The 21,575-nt window shown below is 41.3% G+C and overlaps 2 protein-coding genes across 11 annotated transcripts in view; one reads left to right on the top strand and one right to left on the bottom strand.

Annotated features, from left to right (window-relative positions):
- The window catches only part of ZNF567 (zinc finger protein 567), a 54,295-nt gene extending 49,489 nt beyond the window's left edge, over positions 1–4,806 (bottom strand). For all 3 annotated transcript variants that reach the window (XM_063600186.1, XM_034946569.3, XM_055103088.2), the window contains exon 1: positions 4,671–4,806. The gene's annotated coding sequence lies outside the window, so the exon portion shown is untranslated. The remainder of the gene's footprint in view (positions 1–4,670) is intronic.
- Positions 4,807–4,983: 177 nt separating this feature from the next.
- The window catches only part of ZNF461 (zinc finger protein 461), a 30,032-nt gene continuing 13,440 nt past the window's right edge, over positions 4,984–21,575 (top strand). For 2 of the 8 annotated variants that reach the window (XM_024926469.4, XM_008960808.6), the window contains exons 1-4: positions 4,990–5,179; positions 7,082–7,170; positions 13,463–13,552; positions 15,340–15,435. In XM_024926469.4, the coding sequence (XP_024782237.1) occupies positions 13,510–13,552; positions 15,340–15,435 (139 nt within the window). In that variant the 5' untranslated portion in view covers positions 4,990–5,179; positions 7,082–7,170; positions 13,463–13,509. Of the gene's footprint in view, positions 5,180–7,081; positions 7,171–13,441; positions 13,590–15,339; positions 15,436–21,575 lie in introns of all 8 variants that reach the window. The other 6 variants (XM_034946580.3, XM_034946579.3, XM_003808755.6 and 3 more) reach the window with 5 other exon arrangements.

Here is a 21,575-nt window from a genome sequence, read left to right as displayed (position 1 = left end):
CTGGGAGGATTTCCCTTCACCACTGTTCTTTGGGGATGTCCCAGAACAGGACTGTAGTGCTGTCCAGGTGGTATCTGTCTATCATGCAGAACCATCTGTAAACCAGGCCTGAGTCTTCTCTACCTCTATCAACTGATCATAGGGAACTCCCCATGAGGCCACGAGTGCAGGCTGGGAGAGAAAGGTATTGTAGCAGGAGGGGGAACGATGGGCTTTTGGGCCACTTCTTCACATGTGTGCCTTCAGGGCCTGCTTAGGCCTGATCACATTTATACCACTTAAATTTTATGATGGAGTACTGCTGTGTACACTCAATTTAATGACTTGGTGGGTCAGGTAACACCCATTTCATGATGGGTAGTGCAGGTTGCATGGTAACTTTGTGGCCCATGATTAAATGTTCAGTCTCTACTAAGGTCCAGTAGGAGGCCAAAAGCTGCCTCTGAAGAGTCGTTTTCTAAAAAGGAAAATAGGGCTTTGCTCCAAAATCCTCAGGGCCTGCACTGTGATTCCTCTGCTGGGCCCTGCCAAAGGCTCCAAACAGCATCCCTCTCTGCTACTGACACTTGAGGCACCATTAGATTTGTTGGATCATGTGGCCCAAGTGGCACATCAGCTTGCACAGCAGCCTGGTCCTGTTGGGGAGTTTTCCTTTGTTCTGGGCCCCACTGTAAACTAACAGCTTTTTGGATCACTTGGTAAATGGCCAGCAGAATAACACATCCAAATGAGGAATGTGTTGCCTCCAAAATCCGAAGAGACCCCCTTTGCATTGTGTCTCCTTTTTGACTGTAGGAGGAGCCAGATGGAACAATTTATACTTCATCTTAGAAGGGATATCTCACCATGCTCCACACCACCGGACCTCTGGGAATTTCAGTGAGGTAGAAGGCCCCTGATTTCTTGTTGGATTTATTTCCATCCTCTGACATGCAATGTCTTAACAATAAATCTAGAGTACTTGCTACTTCTTGTTCACTAGGTCGAATCAGTGTAATGTCATCAATGTAATGGATCAGTGCAGTATCTTTTGTTTATTGTTTGTTTGTTTTGAGACAGAGTCTTGCTCTGTCGCCAAGGCTAGAGTGCAGTGGTGCGATCTCAGCTCACTGCAACCTCTGCCTCCTGGGTTCAAGCAATTCTCCTGCCTCAGCCTCCCGAGTAGCTGGGATTACAGGTGCATGCCACCATGTTCAGCTAATTTTTGTATTTTTAATAGAGACGGGGTTTTGCCATGTTGGCCAGGCTGGTCTGGAACTGCTGACCTCAGATGATCCACATGCCTCGGCCTCCCAAAGTGCTGGGATTACAGGCGTGAGCCACCATGCCCGGCCCAGTGCAGTATCTCGTGGAAGGAAAAGGCAATTGAGATCCCTGTGAACTAACTTACGATATGTGTCTGGAGAGCTGATATACTCCTGAGGCAGCACAGTGAAAGCATATTACTGGCCTTACCAATTGAAAGCAAACTATTTATGGTGGTTTTAAATAACAAGGATGGAGAAAAAAGCATTTGCCAGCTCAGTAGCTACACATCAGGTAGCAGAGGATGTGTTAATATCCTTAAGCAACAAAACCACATTTGGTACAGCAGCTACAACTGGAGTCACCACCTGGTTAAGCTTATGATAATCCAGTGTCATTCTTCAAGACCCATTTGTCTTCTGCAGGGCCAAATAGGCAAGTTGAATGGTGATGGGGTGGGAATCCATTACTATTATTTTGTAAATAGTAAATTTTTACTATTTACAAAAACAGTAAAAAAAAATTACAATTTTTCTAGGTGGAGACAGTTTTAGTAGCTTCCACCTGGCCTCTCCCACCATAACAGCCCTCAGTCCACAGGTCAGGAAATCAGTGTGGGGATTCTGCCGGTTACTAAGTAGATTTAGTCCAATTATGTGTATGGTATTGGGGATACAACCACAGAATGCTTCTGGGACTTGCTGTGCCCATTGTGAGATAGACCTGAGCTAAAACTCCATTCATCACCTAACTGCCATAAGCCCCTACTCTGACTGGTAGATCACAGTGATGTTTTGGGTCTCCTGGAATTAAGGTCAGTTCAGAGCCAGTGTCTAATTTAAAACAATTTAATAAAAATGAAACAATAATTTATTGTGATAAAGAATGCAAAATGGCCATGAAAGAACATTTCAAAGAAAATATCTGTTACAAGGTAACTATCTGGGAAGATGGCTGATATTCTTTGATGGAAGTTAAATAGATAGGAAATCTACTAAAGCGTTAATTGATTTGTGTAAGTGGAAGACTTCTAGGTCAAGTGAACAAAAGCATAACTTGATTCATAAAGACAGAAAGTCAGTGTCCCTCAATGAATACCCAGACTTGAGCCAGTGAAGAGACCCAGAAGCCCTTGAACGAAGGGGAGGCCAGGTCCCCTTAAGGAAGAGCACCAGTATACTTCCAGAAATTTATACTGTTAATCTTTCTCCCAGTCTTCCAAAAGGGACCTATGGCTTTTATTAGAGTGACTGTGCAGAGACCAACACTGAGTCCCAACATGGCACCATTCTCTGGTGGCAGGTTGGTTACATCGGACTGCTTTTTTCTCACTGAAATAGACACTATGGATATGGATTTGCCTTCCTTATACAAAGTGCTGCCACCAAACTACCCTGAAAAGTAATCCCTGAAAGGTCTGATTATTTATTTTCCCCATTGTAACATATCCATGGGTCCCAGATACCTGCATTCTCTTATGTAGTTACTACATTCATATAACTTTGCAATCTTTCATTCGGATTTTAATTCATGTCACATTCAAACACACCAAATCTCACATGATCTCCAACTCAATCATAATCCTTTAAAACATACACATCAACCTCAAAGCCACAACAGTCTAATCACGTACCCCTTCACTGTCATACAATTCATCCAGAGACTTGAGCATATTCGCAAACCACTTTCACATAGTCATCCCTCAGTGTCCCTCCAGGACCCCTCCCTACCAACATACACAGATGCTCAAGTCCCTTATATAAAATGCACACAGTATTTGCATATAATCTATGGAAATCCTCCCATATTCTTTAAACCCTCTCTAGATTACTTGTAACACCTAATAACCATGTAAATACTATGTACATAGTTGTTATATTCTATTTTTTAGGGCATGATGACAAGAAAAAAAAAGCCTGTACAAGTTCAGTACAGATGCAAACATCAACTTCTTTTCCCAGATATTTTCAACTGAAGGTTTGTTGAATCCACGATGCAAGACCCATGGATAGGGAGGGCCAGCTGTACGTCATATATTTCACTCTACTTTCTCTCTCACTGACAGTTTCAAGTGCAAACCATCTCACATACATGAATGAGAATCAGACACAAGCAGAATCACTTGTTCTCAAACAAGCACCATTTCCTCATATTACACTTGGTGATGGAGTTACTGGTCTCTCAGCAAGGTTAAAAATCCTTACCATGGATCTGTCCCTTCTGGCAGATAACATGTGCCAGCTTCCACTCCTCTAAGTCGGCTCTGGACTCTCACACACAAACCTACACAGTCACCTCACACCGCTCCTATGCATACATCTAAGATTCAGGACGCCCTGGTCCAGAGATCTGTCATTCATCCATCTCAGACCTTCCTGGTCGCAACCAGCTTCTTCCCTTCTCAGGGGCCGCCACAGTCACACTAGTCCTCTAATCATGGGTGGACCCAGCGCAAAAAGCCACACACAAAATGTCACACGATCCCTGTGCACGTGGCTGCGCTCCTGCAAACGTGGCAATCACACGGGTCCAGGTGGCCTCTCACATTTAAGCCACATCACGTATCACCCCCACAGGGGCCACTGCGGGAGTGGCGGCGCTCGCCGCATGAACCTCACGCGGGCATATAGAACAGCCATTCTCAAAAAGCCTCAAAACCGTTTCACCACCCAGCGCGGTGGCTCACACCTGTCATCCAATACTTTGGCCACCGAGACGGGAGGATCGCTTGAGCCCAGGAGTTCGAGACCACCAGCCTGGGCAACATAGCGAGACCCTGTCTTTACCAAAAAAATAAAAATAAAATAAATCGTTTTGGCCTGACCCGGTGGCTCGCGCCTGCAATCCCAGCACTTTGGGAGGTGGATGCGGGAGGAGCTGAGGAGGTGGAGACTGCAGTGAGCTAGGATCGCGCCACCGCACTCAGCCCGGGCAACAGGGCATGAAGACCCTGTCTCAAAAAGAAAAAAAAAAAAAGTTGAGTGAAATATATGACGTACAGTTTTTTTTATTGTTGTTGTTGTTTGTTTTTTCTTGCCCGGGCAACAGGGCAAGAAGACTCTGTCTCTAAATAAATAAATAAATAAATTGAGTCAAATATATGACATACAGTTTTGTTTGTTTGTTTGAGAAGGAGTTGCTCTTGTTGCCCAGGCTGGAGTGCAATGGCGCGACCTCGGCTCACCGCAACCTCTGCCTCCCGGGTTCAAGCGATTCTCCTGCCTCAGCCTCCCGAGTAGCTGGGATTACAGGCATGCGCCATCACGCCCGGCTAATTTTGTATTTTTAGTAGAGACGGGGTTTCTCCATGTTGGTCAGGCTGGTCTCGGTGATCCGCCCGCCTTGGCGTGAGCCACCGCGCCCGGCCAAAAAAAAAATTTTTTTTTAATCGTTTCACATACAAATCTCACGCGCTACACCCTCACCGTCAGTTCATATCCACCTTCTCCGGAGTCACCTTCGGACACGCGCACAACAAAACACCTTTCTCACCACAACTCCACAAAGGGAAGCCGGGTTAGTCCGCGCCCGCCGAAAATTATCTTCAGCCACAGCCCGCGGAGGCCGCCTTGAGGGGTTCGGGACAGCCACTGTGCCTATTCCGAAATCCGTCCTCAGCGGAACCCGAAGTCCAGAATCCGAAAACGAACATTAACAGGTTGGCGTCACTCCAGCCTCGGGTGAAACTGCGCAAGTGCAGCCCGGAGCCCGGCGGAACACACCCGCTCCAGCCCAGGCGCTCTCCCCTCGGACTGCATTTCCCAGAGGACACTGCTGTCCACAGCTACTTCCGGTAGGAGCCTCGCAGGAATGGTCTCCGGGTAGAGGCAGGTAAGGATGTCCCGGGCCGGTGGAGAAGGCAGAGCTGGGCGTGTGGCTTCGCTTGGAATCCGAATCAGAGCTTGGACCAGAGCCTTCCCTGAGGATGCTGAAGGTAAGAAATCCTGGCTCACCAGTGCCGCGGAAGGGGAATGTCAATAGTTTAGGCCTCTGAGTGCGGGATCAGCCCTTAGGTGGGTGTGTTTTGAATGCGTGAGGAAGTAGGGTTTATCTTTGGGCTGTGTGTTACTGTTGGGACAGCGACCTGGTGCGTGGGTGTGCTTTAGTGACAGTGTGATTGTGTGCCTGATCATTTGTGTAAATGGGGTTTGTAGGTGACTGTGACCATGATTGTGAATGGCTATTTGTGTAAATCTCATTTATTTACGTGAAAGAAAAAGCACATTTACAGGCCGGGAGCGGTGGCTCACCCCTGTAATCCCAGCACTTTGGGAGCCCGAAGCGGGTGGATGCCCTGATATCGGGAGTTCGATACCAGCCTGGCCAACGTGGAGAAACCCCACCTCTACTAAAAATACAAAATTAGCCGGGTGTGGTGGTGCATGTCTGTAATTCCAGCTCCTTGGGAGGCTGAGTGAGGCAGGAGAATCGCTTGAACCCGGGAGGCGGAGGTTGCTGTGAGCCGAGATCGCGCCATTGCACTCCAGCCTGGGCAACAAGAGTGAAATGAAACTGTCTCAAAAAAAAAATTCACGTTATCCTCAGGCTCACACGATCAGGCAGAGAACTTCCACTCCTCTCAGTCAACTCTGGTCTCTCATACACAGACACACGCACATTCACCTCACCCCGCTCCTGTGCACACATCTAAGGCTCAGGACGCCCCACTCCAGAGATCTGTCATTCATCCATCTCTCATCCTCCTGACTACTTGAGGAGTTAGCTGTAGATTTACACACAAAACACAAGCGAAAATCACATTGCTACCCCGCATTTATCATTACAGCCTCAGAAAAACACCACATATGTAGTATGCTTATGTACCTATGTGTTTGATTTTTTTTTCCTGAGATTTGGCCACAATACACATTGTTCTGCAACTTCCTTTTTTTTTTTTTTTTTTTTTTTTTTTTTGAGACGGAGTTTCTCTCTTTCACCGTGGCTGGAGTGCGGTGGCGCGATCTCGGCTCACTGCAACCTCCGCCTTCGGGTTTCAAGCAGTTCTCCTGCCTCAGCCTCACGAGTAGCTGGGATTACAGGCATCCGCCACCACACCCAGCTAATTTTTGTATTTTTAGTAGAGACGGGATTTCACCATGTTGGCCAGGCTGGTCTTGAGCCCCTGACCTCGTGATCCGCCCGCATCTGCTTCCCAAAGTGTTGGGATTACAGGCGTGAGCCACCGTGCCCGGCCTCTGCAACTTCTTACTAAAAGATATTTATGTCCTTTTGTCTGTATTCAAAGACAAACTTAAGAATATTTTTCAGGATGTTTGCAGGTATGATTCTTCTTTAATTCTTACAGCACTGTACTTCAAACTAAAGACTCAAGAATTTATTTTGGTCTGCAAATTTTTGTTCTATTTATTTTTTCTCTTCCATCTGTGTTGTTTCAGCCTCTATTTTTGAAATTTCTGTTACACATACATTGGGTCTTTTGGGTCTGTTTTCTGTTTCCCTAATCTTTTCTCATAATGTTCATTACCTTTTCTTTTTCCTCTTAATTCAGTGAAAATCTACCCAGTGCAGTTCTCAGCACCCTGATCCTGGCTTCGATTTCATCATAGTATTGGGACAATGGGCTGGCCTAACTATCCCTTCTGCTGAAGAGCGTGATCCTTGCTTTTCTTGAGTCTATCCTGCTGTAGCTGAGTTTCCTCATGGTTTTGAGTAAAGCTAGGATTTGTCCAAATTCCCACTAATAATTTATGTATGTATGTATCAGGTCTGGGAATAGGAGACATGAAGGGGGAAGAAAAATGTCATTCTGAATTAACATTTTGGGAGCTTAGAGGCAATAATCTCCTGTCTTTTTTTTAACTCCCCTCTCTCCCAGCAACACCTTCTTTGGATTGAGTTTCTTCCAGAGGGAACGAAGAAGAGGATTAAATAATACATTCAATTCTAAAATAAGACATGGCCCATGTAAGTTGGTTTTTTCTTGCTCCTAATTACAATACTTGATTTTTTGTTTGTTTGTTTTTGTTTTTTTTTGTATAGGGCATGTGACTATTTGCTTTTTTTTTTTTTTTTTTTGAGACATAGCCTCGCTGTCTCCCAGGTGGGAAGGTTAGAGTGCAGTGGTGTGAACTTGGCTCACTGCAGCCTCCACCTCCCAGGTTCAGGCGATTCTCCCACTTCAGCCTCCCAAGTAGCTGGGACAACAGGCACATGCCACCACACCCAGCTAATTTTTGTACTCTAAGTAGATACGGGGTTTTGCCAAGTTGGCCAGGCTGGTCTCAAACTCCTGGCCTCAAATGATCTGCCCATCTGAGCTTCCCGAAGTGCTGGGATTACAGGCGTGAGCCCCTGTGCCTGGCCTGCATTATTTATTCTGACATCGTTTCTTACCTGGGAATTATACAATAACTTACTAGTGAGTAAGTGACGGTGCCAGAATTTCAGGGCCTTCATTTTTGCTCCTCTCCTCTCCAACTCATGTTCATATACTTGTTGAATAAATGATTCTTCATCTTCCTTACGTGAAATCTTTTAACAGACACAAGGAGAGAACACAAATAATATTCTTTTGAAGAAAATATTAGTGTTTCTCTTGTCAGAACTTTGATTTGATGAGGTGATTAATGAATATTTATTGAGTACCTACGATGCGACAGGCATTCTTCTAGGTAACGGAATAAATCAGTGGGGAAAAAAATATCACATACATATCTTCCCTTCTGAAGCTTAACTGGTAGTGAGAGACAGAAAATAACTTGTGTATAGTAAGACTTCCCAGATATATGCAGAGAGAGTGAGCAAGACAGAATTAACAAAATAATCACATGATAAAAGCCAGGCACGGTGACTCACGCCAGTAATTCTAGCACTTTGAGAGGCTGAGGTGGGAGAATCGCTGGAGTCTGGGAGTTCCAGACCAGTCTAGGCAACATAATAAAACTCCATCTCTACAAAAAAAATTTTTGTGTTAATCAGCTGCTTGTGGTTGTGTGCACCTGTAGTCCTAGCTACTCGAGAGGCTGAGGCTGAAATGGGAGGATCACTTTATCCCAGGAGTTTGCGGCTGCAGTGAGCTATGATCACACCACTGCACTCCAGCCTGGGTGACAAGGCAAGACTCTGTCTCAAAAAAAAAAAAAAAAAATTACATAATAAAGTTAAGACCAGAGAGCAAACATATATACCTTATTAACATATGCAAATGGGGTTTAACTCATCTATTAAAAGACCTTTCAGATTGAATTACAAAGAAAAACCCAGACACCTGAGTGATTCACTGATTTAGAAAGGTTAAGAAAAGGATGGGCGAACAACTATACCAGGCAAATAGAATGAAAAGAAAACAGGACTGGGCATGGCAGCTTATGCCCATAATCCCAGCACTTTGGGAGGCCAAGGCGGGAGAATTGCTTTAGAACAGGAGTTAGACCAGCCTTGCCAACATAGCAAGACCCTGTCTCTACAAAAAAAGACAGAATAAAGAAAACAGACTAAGTAAGATTCAGGCCACATCACAGAATTAAACATGGCAGAAAGACATTATATACTTTTAAAGTATAAATTTCAAAATGAAGATATAACAGTTCTGAATATATGTGTATTGAATATCATAGCATTACCTCTCCTAAAGTAAAATTTAGAGCAGATAGAAGAAATAGACACTTACCAGCAGTAAGAGACATTAATTCACTCTTCTCAGTCCAAACCAGGCCAAGTAGACAAAATTTAATAAGGAAATAGAAGTACTAAATCACATACTGTATCAGATCTATATTATTGATATATATATATATAAAATTTGGTATCCTGATAATTGTTAATATTCATTCTTTCAAGTGGCTGTGGAACATTCAGTAAAAAATGACAAAATCTGAGGCCACAGTAATATCCAGTAATTAGAAATGATAATGTTGCCTGAATACAGTGAAATACAACTAGAATTTAATAATAAAATCAGAGAAATAAAGCTAATTTTATCAAAAGTTTATAAATTATGTCTTAATAAGTCTGGGAACAAAGAGGAAATATAATCTAAAAGTAAAGAATTTTTAGTAATCAATGATACCATTGCATATTGAAACAAGAAACAAATGAGATTTAGTTAAAGTAGGACCCTGGCCAGGCACAGTGGCTCACGCCTGTAATCCCAGCACTTTGGGAGGCTGAGGCGGGCGGATCACGAGGTCAGGAGATGGAGACCATCCTGGTCAACATGGTGAATCCCCATCTCTACTAAAAATACAAAAATTAGCTGGGTGTCGTGGTGCGCATCTGTAATCCCAGCTACTCGGGAGGCTGAGGCAGGAGAATCACTTGAACCCGGCGGGGAGGATATTGCAGTGAGCTGAGATCCTGCCACTGCACTCCAGCCTGGCGACAAAGCAGGACTCCATCTCAAAAAAATTAAATTAAATTAAAAAGCAGGACCCTAAGGAAAAATCATAGCTTTGAATGCTCCTACCAAAAAGAGTGAAAATATATGAATTAGAAATACATGGAAATAGCTAGGTGCGGTGGCTCATGCCTGTAATCCCTGCATTTTGGGAGGCTGAAGCGGGCAGATCACCTGAGGTCGGGTGTTCGATACCAGCCTGACCAACACGGAGAAACCCCGTCTCTACTAAAAATACAAAATTAGCCAGACGTGGTGGCGCATGCTTGTAATCCCAGCTACTCAGGAGGCTGAAGCAGAAGAATCACTTGAACCCGGGAGGCGGAGGTTGCGGTGAGCTGAGATTGTGCCATTGCACTACAGCCTCAAAAGAGCGAAACTCCGCCTCAAAAAAATAAATAAATAAAAAAGAAATACTTGGAAATGTGGAAAGAATTTGCAAAGATAAGAAACTATATGTGTTGGAAAACAGGAAAAAATGTCTAGTTGCTTTTCCTTCCTTCCTGTGATCTGAGTTTCCATCCTGTATCATTTCTCTTTAGCCTGAAGATCTTCCCTTAGTGTTTCCTGTAGTTTGGGTCTTTGGTGACACATTCTCTCAGATTTTATTATGTAAAAGTGACTTTATTTCATCTTAATTTTTAATTAATTTTTAAGTTTTAGTGTCAAGGCAATGTTGGCTCTATAAAATAAATCAGGAAATATACTGTAGTTTGACCACTTAAATTTAATGTAATTAGCAATATAGTTAGGTTTTACTCTACCATCTTGTCATCTGTTCTTTTTAAATTTTTTTTCCTGTTTTCCTACCTTGTCTTGGATTAATCTTATTTTTTTAGTATTTAATTTTATCTTCACTATAGGATTATTTGCTATATCTCTTTGTTTTGCTGTTTTAGGGGTTGTTTTAAGGTTTGCAATGTGCTTTACACTATTCAAGTCATTTTAGAACACTTCAGATATAATGTAAACATATTACAACTGGATACTCTTTTTTTTTTTTAAAGAGACTGGGTCATGCTCTGTTTCCCAGGCTGGAGTCCAGTGGTGTCATCATAGCTTATTGCAGCCTCGAACTCCTAGGCTCAAGTGATCCTCCTGCCTCAGCCTTCCAAGTAACTAGGACTACAGTTGTGTGCCACCACCCCTGGCTAATGTTTTAAATTTTTTTTGTAGAGATGCGATCTCGCTTTGTTACCCAGGCTGGTCTCAAACTCCTGGCCTTAAGCAATCCTGCCTCCCTGCAGTGGCTTACTGGGGTGAGCCACTGTGCCAGACACAACTGGATACTTCTATTTCCCCTTCCCATCTTTTTTATTGTCATATATTTTATTTCTAAATTTGCTTAAAGCATATATTTCTTTCTTTAGTTGATTATCTTTTAAAGAAATTATTAAATGAAAAGAGTAGCTTATGTATTTACCCCTATGTTTACTATTTCTAACACTCTTTATTCTTCTATATAGACTGAAGATTTTATCTAGTATCAATTTTTTTCCACCTGAAGAATTTCCTTTTACATTTTTGTAGCATAGGTGTTCCGGTGACAAATTCTTTCAGCTTTTGTTTGTCTTTTTTTTAAAAAAAAAAATCAACTATTTCACCTTCATTTTAAAGGATTTTAGCTAGGTATAGAATCATAGGTTTTGAAGATGTTTTGTTTTCAGCATTTGAAATCGCTGAAAATAAAGATTAGTAGTATTAGAGTTAGTGATACTGAGCCAGGAGCTAAAATTCCTGAGGGGCAAAAACCTGCATGTGAACACATCACTGCAACAGAGAGGGATAATACATGGTATAGACTGATGAAATGATGACATTAAATTTTAGAGAAGGGGCCCAGGTGCAGTGGCTCACGCCTGTAATCCCAGCACTTTGGGAGGCTGAGGCAGGTGGATCATTTGAGGTCAGGAGTTCGAGACTAGCCTGGACAAGATGGTGAAACCCCATACCTACAAAAAATACAAAAACTAGCCGGGTGCGGTGGTGTGCACCTGTAATCCCAGCTACTCGGGAGGCTGAGGCATGAGAATCACTTGAACCCAGGAGGCAGAGGTTGCAGTGAGCTGAGATCATGCCACTGCACTCCAGCTTGGGCAACAGTGAGATTCTGCTTAAAAAAAAAAAAAAAAAAAAAAAGATTTTAGAGAAGGAAAGACAGTTGTCTGACACCAACAATGAGAAACAAGGAGGACAGTGGTACGAAGGCTGTGGGAGAAAAAAAAAGCCACCACTTGAGGTGTCCTCAGGGAATGAATGGTTAATTAAATCACACGTGGGAAATCTTTGAAATTCACAATTTGGGATTTTCCTGTGAGATGTGATAGGAATTGGTGTTGTATGATCTCACTGAGCAGAGAGACTTTGCTGTGTGAGGCTTTAGAATTAGATGGAGATAGGATTAGTGCTTGCATGGAAAAATTGGAGATCTTGCCAGAAAATATATGATCACCAATTACAAACTCCGGTTTTAGATTGAACAGCATATGTTAGACTTGGGCCACATCTATGAGAGTCTGGATCATTCTACATTAATATTCTTTGGGAACATAGTAAATATACAGGGAGAGGTGGTGGATGATAACAGTTAAGACCTCTCAGGTGTGATTGCAAAACAATGGAATATGTACCTTAGAAAATACTGTAGAGATTTTGTTCACTCCAGAGATTCAAGTTTAAGAGAATTATTAAATCTCTTATTGTAAGATTAAATGAGGCTAGGTGCAGTGTCTCATACCTGTAATCCCAGCACTTTGGGAGGCCAAGGTGGGAGGATTGCTTGAGCCCAGGAGCTCAAGACCAGCCAGGGAAATATAGTGAGACCCTGTCTCTTAAAAATGTTATGCTACCAATGTTATGCTACCAATAAAAATCATATTACAGTTACAATAACTATTTCCAGATAATAAACCAACCCAAAATTTAGTAGATTAAAACAACAATCATGGTTGGGCTTGCAAATCCACAATCTGAGCAGAGCTCAGTAGGGATCGCTCAGCTCTGTTCCATGTGGTATCAGCTGAAATGGTCTGATTGGGAACTACATGACCCACTTTCAAGATAGTTCCCTCACATGGTTTGCAAGCTGTTGCTGACTGTTGTTTGGGGAGGCTTGGTTCCTTTCCTCATGAGCTCTCCCATGGAGAGCTTGTTAGGCTTCCTAGGAACATGGTGGCTGGGTTTCCAGAACGAACATCCCCAGAAAGTAAGGCAGAAGTATGAGACGTTTTTGTGATCTAACCACAGAAGTCACATAATCACTTCTGCCGTATTCTATAGGTTGAATAAGTCACAGATGTCCTTTCAGGTTCAAGAGAAGGGGGCACAGACCTTTACGCCAATTGGAAGGGGGATGTCAAGGTTACACTGAAGAAGAATATTTGGGATGCAAGATACAGCAGTGTCCATCTATGGAAAATATAGTCTGCACCAGATGCGTGCTAAAGAATTTGCAGGAAAACTAAAAATGCCTATGGCATGATAGTCATAATCATGAAGAAAAATCTTCAAGTTCTTTTTCTCAAGATAGAGATTTTAATAAGACATTTTGGAAAGATTTAAAAGTTTTTGACTATTTAATTTAATTGGGAGCCTCTACTTATTTTCTTAGTTTTGAGATGACTGATTAACAGGAGTTTCCACCTACACAAGAAGATGTGTCTGCAGAAAATGAATTGTTTAAGAACATATGGGCACTCTGCTTCAGTCACACTAAATTCCTCTTTGACCCATGTCCCAGGCTTAGCCTATATATTCAGTAGACTGTCTCCTTCCTTGCAGTACCTTCTTTTAGCACCTCTCTTTTCTTTTTAAAAACATTTCTTATAATTTCAAAAATAGTACTATTATTTGTCATTTTAGGAGTTGGTGATGTTCAGAGATGTGGCTATAGATGTCTCTCAGGAGGAATGGGAATGCCTGAACCCAGCGCAGAGGAATTTGTACAAGGAGGTGATGTTGGAGAATTATAGCAACTTGGTGTCACTTGGTAAAGTTATCTAAAAATTAAGAACCTGACAATTCAGAATTCCTCTAACAATTCACAATCTACTTCTTGGAATTTCTGCTTTCTCCCCTATTAATTTAGGGCTAGCTTTCAAATAACTGGATGAATTTTCTCTTTATGTATTGTAGAAACCAGCACAGCTAAATGGAGGTACATTTTCATTTTCCCCATCCTTACACGTTCTTTTGGTCCTTTCTTATAATAACTCCTTGATGTTTAAGGGGCAGAATTGGAAATCTGCAATGTTAAAGCATAACACTGTCAAAGAAAGCAGACTCTGTCTTTTGTTTCACTTCCACTGTGCTAAATCTGCCAGTGTACTAGCATAAGATTAAAACTAGACACATGGGTTCCAGGAGTGAAGCTTTTTTCTTTCCTGGGTAATAGAGTGATAGGCTGGAGTAATAAAGGTTCATTTACTATTCTCAAGTGAGCACCACTCCATTTCCTATAATAAATGTAATCTTTCATTTTTTATTTTATTTATTTATTTATTTTTGAGACGGAGTTTCGTTCTTATTGCCCAGGCTAGAGTGCAATGGCGTGATCTCAGCTCACCACAACCTCTGCCTCCCAGCTTCAAGCAATTCTCCTGCCTCAGCCTCCCGAGTAGCTGTGATTACAGGCATGTGCCAACACGCCTGGCTAATTTTGTATTTTTAGTAGAGATGTGTTTTTTCCATGTTGGTCAGGCTGGTCTCAAACTCCCGACCTCAGGTGATCCACCTGCTTCGGCCTCCCAAAGTGCTGGGATTACAGGCATGAGCCACCGCACCTGGCCTTTTTAATTTTTTTTTGAGACAGAGTTTCACTTTTGTTGCCCAGGCTAGAGTGCAATGGCATATCTTGGCTCACTGCAACCTCTGCCTCCCAGGTTCAAGCAACTCTCCTGCCTCAGCCTCCTGAGTAGCTAGGATTACAGGTGCCCGCCACCACGCCCAGCTAATTTTTGTATTTTTAGTAGAGACAGGGTTTCACCATGTTGGCCAGGCTGGTCTCGAATTCCTGATCTCAAGTGATCCACCCGTCTTGGCCTCCCAAAATGCTGGGATTACAGGTGTGAGCCACCGTGCCTGACCTGTACTCTCTTTTAAGTGATTTGCCTTTGGAAGTTATTTTTTAAGAACTTTGTACAGTTAACATTAAAAAAAAAAGGAGGCTGGGTGCTGTGGCTCATGCCTGTAATCCCAGCACTTTGGGACGCTGAGGCTAGTGGATCACCTGAGGTCAGGAGTTTGAGACCAGCCTGGCCAATATGGGCCAAACCCCGTTTCTACTAAAATACAAAAATTAGCCAGGCAGAGTGGTATGCGCCTATAATCCCAGCTACTTAGGAGGCTGAGGCAGGAGAATCACTTGAACCCATGAAGTGGAGGTTGCAGTCAGCCAAGATTGTGCCATTGCACTCCAGCCTGGACAACAAGAGCAAAATTCCATCTCAAAAAAAAAAAAAGAATAAATATCTCAAGAAGCTTCTTTTTTTTCCTCACAGCAAAAAAGAGAAACCTTACATAAATTTAAGTACTATTTTATCGCCTATTTGTTTGCTTTGTTTGTTATGATCCTGTGTTCATCTGAATATGAGTGTTTCATCTCTTCTCCTTTATTTCCTCTGTATCCCTTATCAAGTACCATTTTTATCTGTGATTTATTTTTATTTTAATCAGTTCTAAATCACTGTATTTGGATACATTCATTTCCATCTCATCTCAATTTCTTTTCTTATAACTAGGACTTTCTGTTTCTAAGCCAGCCGTAATCTCCTCATTGGAGCAAGGGAAGGAGCCCTGGATGGTTGTGAGGGAAGAGACAGGAAGATGGTGCCCAGGTGAGTGAGCAAGCATAGGAAGCTCTTGCAGAGAGCAGGCCAGCTGGTCAGAATGTTGGGTTGGCAAGTTTATTTTAAACCAAACTTTGGGAAAACCTGATTTCAAAACATATTACAAAGATATAGTAATCAAACAGTGTGGTACTGGCATAAAGATATTCTAAAGGAATAGAATAGAAAGCCCAGAAATAAACCCTTGCATAAATAGTCAAATTATTTTAGACAAGGGTGCCAACACTTCCATGAAGAAAATTGGATTATCCACAGGCAAAGGAATACAGTTGTACCCTTGTCTTACACCATATAGAAAAATTAACTCAGAATGGATCAAAGACCTAAATGTGAGAGCTAAAACAATAAAACTCTTAGAAGAAAATATTGGAGAAAAGCTTCATGACATTGGATTTGGCAATGATTTATTGTGTATAATACCAAAAGCACTGGCAACAAAAGCAAAAACAGACAAATGGGACTACATCAAACCTAAAAACTTCTGTACATCAAAGGACACAATCTATAGTGTTTATTAATTTTTGTTTGTTTGTTTTGAGACAGGGTTTCACTCTGTCACTCAGGCTGGATGGAGTACAGTGGTGCAAACTCGGCTCACTGGAACCTCTGCCTCCCTGGCTCAAGCAATCCTCTCACCTAAGTTTCCTGAGTAGCTGGAACTACAGGCCCATGCCACCATGCATGGCTAATTTTTTAATTTTTTGCAGAGATGAGGTCTCGCTGTATTGCCCAGGCTGGTCTCGACCTCCTTAAGCAATCCTCCCACCTCAGCCTCTGAAAGTGCTAGGATTACAGGCATACACCACTGTGCCCAGCCTGCTTATTAGTTTTTTAAAAGATTCAGGCTGGGCTCAGTGGCTCACACCTGTAATCTCAGCACTTTGGGAGGCTCAGGTGGGAGGATTACTTGAGCTTAGGAGTTTGTGACCAGTCTGGGCAACATAGCAAAAGCCCTGTCTTTACAAAAAATTAAAAATTAAAAAATTCACCAGGCATGGTGGTACATGCCTGTAGTCCCAGATGTTCAGCAGACTGAGGTGGGAGATCACTTGAGCCCAGGAGTTTGAGGCTACAGTGAGCCAAGATTGTACCACTTTACTCCAGTCTAGGTGACACTGCAAGATGCTGTCTCTAAATAAATAGATAAAAGATCCATACAAGTTGCTTTGCTAGGTGATGGGAATACATTTTTAAAGTGTTATAGAGAGTTTTCAATCTAACGGGATCAACAATACATGGATGGATGTTCTAATAGAATCACTAGGCAAAAAAATAGTGTTGATCAGAAATTAGGAAAGTTAGAGAAAGTAATATATGACTATATTGAGGAGGTAGAGATGGCAGAGGGATGATTGAGAAGGAAGGAGATCAACCAGGAAAGTTTGGGGTGCTATAGGCCAAGGGCAGATCCATTCTACAGGCTAGAGTTCTTTGATGATGTCTGTGATTCATTGAAGTGCTGTAGGCTGAACATGGTGGCTCATGCCTGTAATCCCAGCACTTTGGGTGGCCAAGGTGGAAGGATTGCTTGAGCCTAGGAGTTTGAGACCAGTCTGGGCAATATAGTGAGACCCTGTCTGTACCAAAAAAAAAAAAAATTAGCCTAGCATGGTGGCATGCTACCTGTAGTCCCATCTACACAAGGGGCTGAGTTGGGAGTATTGCTTGAGCCTGGGAGATCAAGGCTGCAGAGAGCCATGATTCTGCCATTGCACTCTAGTCTGGGTAACAGAGCAAGACCCTGTCTCAATCAATCAATCAATCAAGTGCTACAGAACTGTGAGAGAATACATTTGTGTTGTTTTAAGCCACCCAGTTTGTGGGACTTTGTTAATGGCAGCCCTAGGAAATTAATAGAGAGGAATCATGGAAAAATGGTACATATTCTCATACATATTTTAATGTAAAGATAACATTCCTTTACCAGTTTTTTTATACCTGGGTAGGCCTTTTCCTTGGCATGGATTTTCTTTAAAAAAAGACTTTTTATTTTGAAATAATTATGGATTCACAAGAGGTTGCAAAGAAATGTACAGGGGAGTCCTGTGCACCCCCTTTGCAGCTTCCCCCAGGGTTAATACCTTACCCAACTATAGTACAATACCATACCAAAAAATTGACATTGCTACAATTCATAGAACTTACTCAGATTTCACCAGTTATACATGCACTCATTTCTGTGTGTATATTTATAGCTCTATGCAGTTTTATCACATGTAGCCTTGTGTCACCACCACAATAGCCAAAATACTCAACAATACCTCACAAGACTCCCTTGTGTTAGCTATACTTATCCCATTTCTCTTTTTCCTAACCCTTGTGATATTGTTTGGCTGTGTCCCTTCCCAAATCTCATCTTGAATTGTAGGCTGCCATAATTCCCACGTGTTGTGGGAGGGACCAGGTGGGAAATAATTGAATCATTGGGGCAGTTTCCCCCATACTGTTCTCGTGGTAGTGAATAAGTGTCACAAGATCTGATGGTTTTATAAGGGGTTTCCCCTTTCGCTTGGCTCTCATTCTCTCCTGTCTGCTGTCATGTAAGATGTGCCTTTGCTCTTCCTTTGCCTTCTGCCATGATTGTGAGGCCTCCCCAGCCACGTGGAACTGTGAGTCCATTAAACCGTTTTCTTTATAAATTACCCAGTCCTGGGTATGTCTTTATCAGCAGCATGAGAGCAGACTAATACACCTTGGCAACCACTGTTCTGTTCTCTATATAATTATGTAATTTCATAAATGTTACATAAATAGAATCCTGCAATACTTGTCCTTTGGAAAATGGCTTTTTTCCTTTTATTTCATATACACATACACATACATATGGGTTTTTGTTTTTTACATTCATGTACAAACTTGTACATGAAAACAAGTCTTCATTTGTTTATGATAAATGCTCAAGAGTGTAGTTGCTGGGTGGTGTAATAAGTCCATTTTTAGTTTTTCAAGGAGCTGCCAAATTATTGTCAACAATGTTTGTACCGTCTTACATTCTTAACTGGCAATGTATGTGTGATCCAATTTCTCTAATCATAGTCAGCACTTGGTGTTCTAATTGTTTTTCATTGTAGCCATTCTAATAGGTTATTATATCTTATTGTGGTTTTAATTTTGAATTTCCTTAATGGCAAGTAATGTTGAACATCTGTGTGTGCCATCTGTCTATCCTATTTAGTGAAATGTCTCTCCATGCCTTTTGCCCATTTTCTAATTTGGTTAGTTTTATATTGTTGAGTTTTCAAAGTTCTTTTTGTATCTTAGACAGAATGCCTTTGTTGGATTTATGACCTGCAAATATTTTCTCCCAGTCTGTAATTTGTCTTTTTTTGAGTGGTAGCAAGGTTTATCGTGAAGAGCGAAAGAACAAAGCTTCCACAGCATGGAAGGGGACCCCAGCGGGTTGCCCTGTAATTTGTCTTTTTATCCTTTTAACAGGGTCTTTGCAGAGCAAAAGTTTTTAATTTTGATGAGGTCTAGTTTATCTTCTTTTCTCTTATGAATTGTGTTTTTGGTGTGTGTATGTGTATTTAGTGTCACGTCTAAGAACTGTTTGCCTACTCAAAGGTCCTTAAGATTTTCTCCAATGTTCTTTTTTAGAAATTTTATAGTTTTTTGTTTTTTGTTTTTTTTTTTTTTTTGAGACGGAGTCTTGCTCTGTCACCCAGGCTGGAGTGCAATGGGGCAATCTCAGCTCACTGCAACATCCACCTCCCAGGTTCAAGTGATTCTCCTGCCTCAGCCTTGCAAGCAGCTAGAATTACAGGCAAGTGCCACCACACCCAGCTAATTTTTGTATTTTTTTTTTTTTTTAGTAGAGGCGGGGTTTCACCATGTTGGCCAGGCTGGTCTCGAACTCCTGACCTCAGGTGATCTGCCTGCCTCCACCTCCCAAAGTGCTGGGATTACAGGCATGTGCCACCATGCCTGGCCAGAAATTTTATAGTTTTACATTTTTCATTTAAGTTCGTGGTTCATTTTGTGTTCATTTTTGTAAAGTTGTGAAATTTAGATCAAGGTTCTTTTTTTTCTATGGACGCCCATAGCATTTATTTAAAAGTTATCCCTTCTCAAGTGAATAGCTTTTTCACCTTTGTCAAAACTTAGTTGTGCACATTTGTGTGGGTCTCTTTCTGCATTCTCTGTTCTGTTGCATTGATCTTTGTGACCATCTCTCTTTTAGTGCCACCTTTCATGATGGCTGCAGGTATACAGTAAACCTTAACATTGGAAGGAGTGATTCTTCCCACTGTGTTGTTTTTCATAATTATTTTGGCTATCCTTAGGACCTTTTTCTTTCCATATAAGTTTTAGAAAAGCTTGTCTGTATCTACAAAAAATTTGCTGAGATTTTCATGGGAATTGTGTTAAGCCTATAGATGAAGTAAGAGAGAACACCTTTATTCTATTCAGTCTTCCAAAGCATGAACACAGCGTGCCTCTCCAAATATTTTTGTTTTCCTTGATTTCTTTTATTAGCATCTTACAATTTTCATCATACAGAATCTGTACAAGTTTTGTTAGTTTTATACCTAAGTATTTCATTTTCTTTGGAGCATTTGTAAATGGCATTGCATTTTTATATTGGAGTGTAGTTAATTTTATATATTAATCCTATATTTTGTGATCTTACTCAACTTGCATATTAGTACTAGTTTTTTTTTCTTAGAGATTCCTACTTATAAACAAATTATTGACAAATAGATAATTTTCTTTTTATTTCGTAATCTATGCCTTTTTTTTCTTTTTCTTGCCTTATTGGAGTGGCAAAAACTTCTAATACTATGTTGAATAAGGGTGGTAAAAGTGGACATCCTGTGTTTTCCCCATTTTGAAGGGAAAGCATTCCATCTTTTAACATTACGTATGATGTTAGCTCCAGGAATTTTTTTTTTTTTTTTTTTTTCCTGAGACGGAGTCTCGCTTTGTGCCCCAGGCTGGAGTCCAGTGGCGCAATCTCAGCTCACTGCAAGCTCCGCCTCCCAGGCTCACACCATTCTCCTGCCTCAGCCTCCCTAGTAGCTGGGACTACAGGTATCTGCCACCACGCATGGCTAATTGTTTGTATTTTTAGTTGAGACGGGGTTTCACTGTGTTAGCCAGGATGGTCTTGATCTCCTGAGCTCGTGATCCACCCACCTCAGCCTCCCAAAGTACTGGGATTACAGGCATGAGCCACCACGCCCGGCCAGCTCTAGGAATTTTGTAGATACTTTATATTATAAGGTTGAGAGAGTTCCCCTCTCTAATGCTCTGGGAGGCTTTTTTTTTTTTTTTAATATGAATGAGTGTTGATGTGATCATGTTATTTTTCTTATTTATCATATTTATATAATATATTACATTGAACTGTTTTTAAATATTAAATTAGCTTCTTATACCTAGAATAAATCCCACTTAGTCATGGTATATTATGCTTTTTATTTATTGTTGGGTTGGATTTGATTTGCTAAAATTTAGTTAACAATTTTCTCATTTAAGTTCATGAAAGATATTGATTTGTATTTTCTTTGTTGTGTCACCCTAGTCTTGTTTTGGTATCAGAGTAATACTGGCCTTATAAAGTGAGTTGAGAAGTGTTGTCTTTTCTTCTGTTTTCTGGAAGACGTTGTGTAAAACGTCATATGAATGTTTAGTAAACTTCTCCAGAGCAACTGTCTGAACCTAGAGATTTCTTTTGGGGAGCTATTTAATTACAAATTCAATTTATTTAATAGTTGTAGGACTATTCAGATTGCCTATTTTATCTTAGTAGAGTATTGGTAGTTTGTGATTTTCAAAGATTTCGTCCATATCTTCTAATTTGTTGAAGTTATAAGTATGAAGTTGTATGTGGTGTTATTATTCTGTATATTCATAAAGGATGTATATATGTACTTATAGTTGTTTTGAAAATTTTTTCCTTTGAGACTCCCTCTTTGACTCATGGATTATTATTATTATTATTTAATTTTTTTGTTTTAAGACGGAGCCTCACTCTTTCGCCCAGGCTGAAGTGCAGTAGCAATCTCAGCTCACTGGACCCTCCGTCTTCCGGGTTCAAGCAATTCTCCTGCCTCAGCCTCCTGAGTAGCTGGGATTACAGGTACCCACCACCATGCCTGGCTAATTTTTGTATTTTTAGTAGGGAC

Source organism: Pan paniscus, chromosome 20, assembly GCF_029289425.2.
Source record: "Pan paniscus chromosome 20, NHGRI_mPanPan1-v2.0_pri, whole genome shotgun sequence".
NCBI lineage: Eukaryota > Metazoa > Chordata > Mammalia > Primates > Hominidae > Pan > Pan paniscus.
Note: the sequence above shows the minus strand (reverse complement) of the source record. Positions and strands in the feature narration are given on the sequence as shown.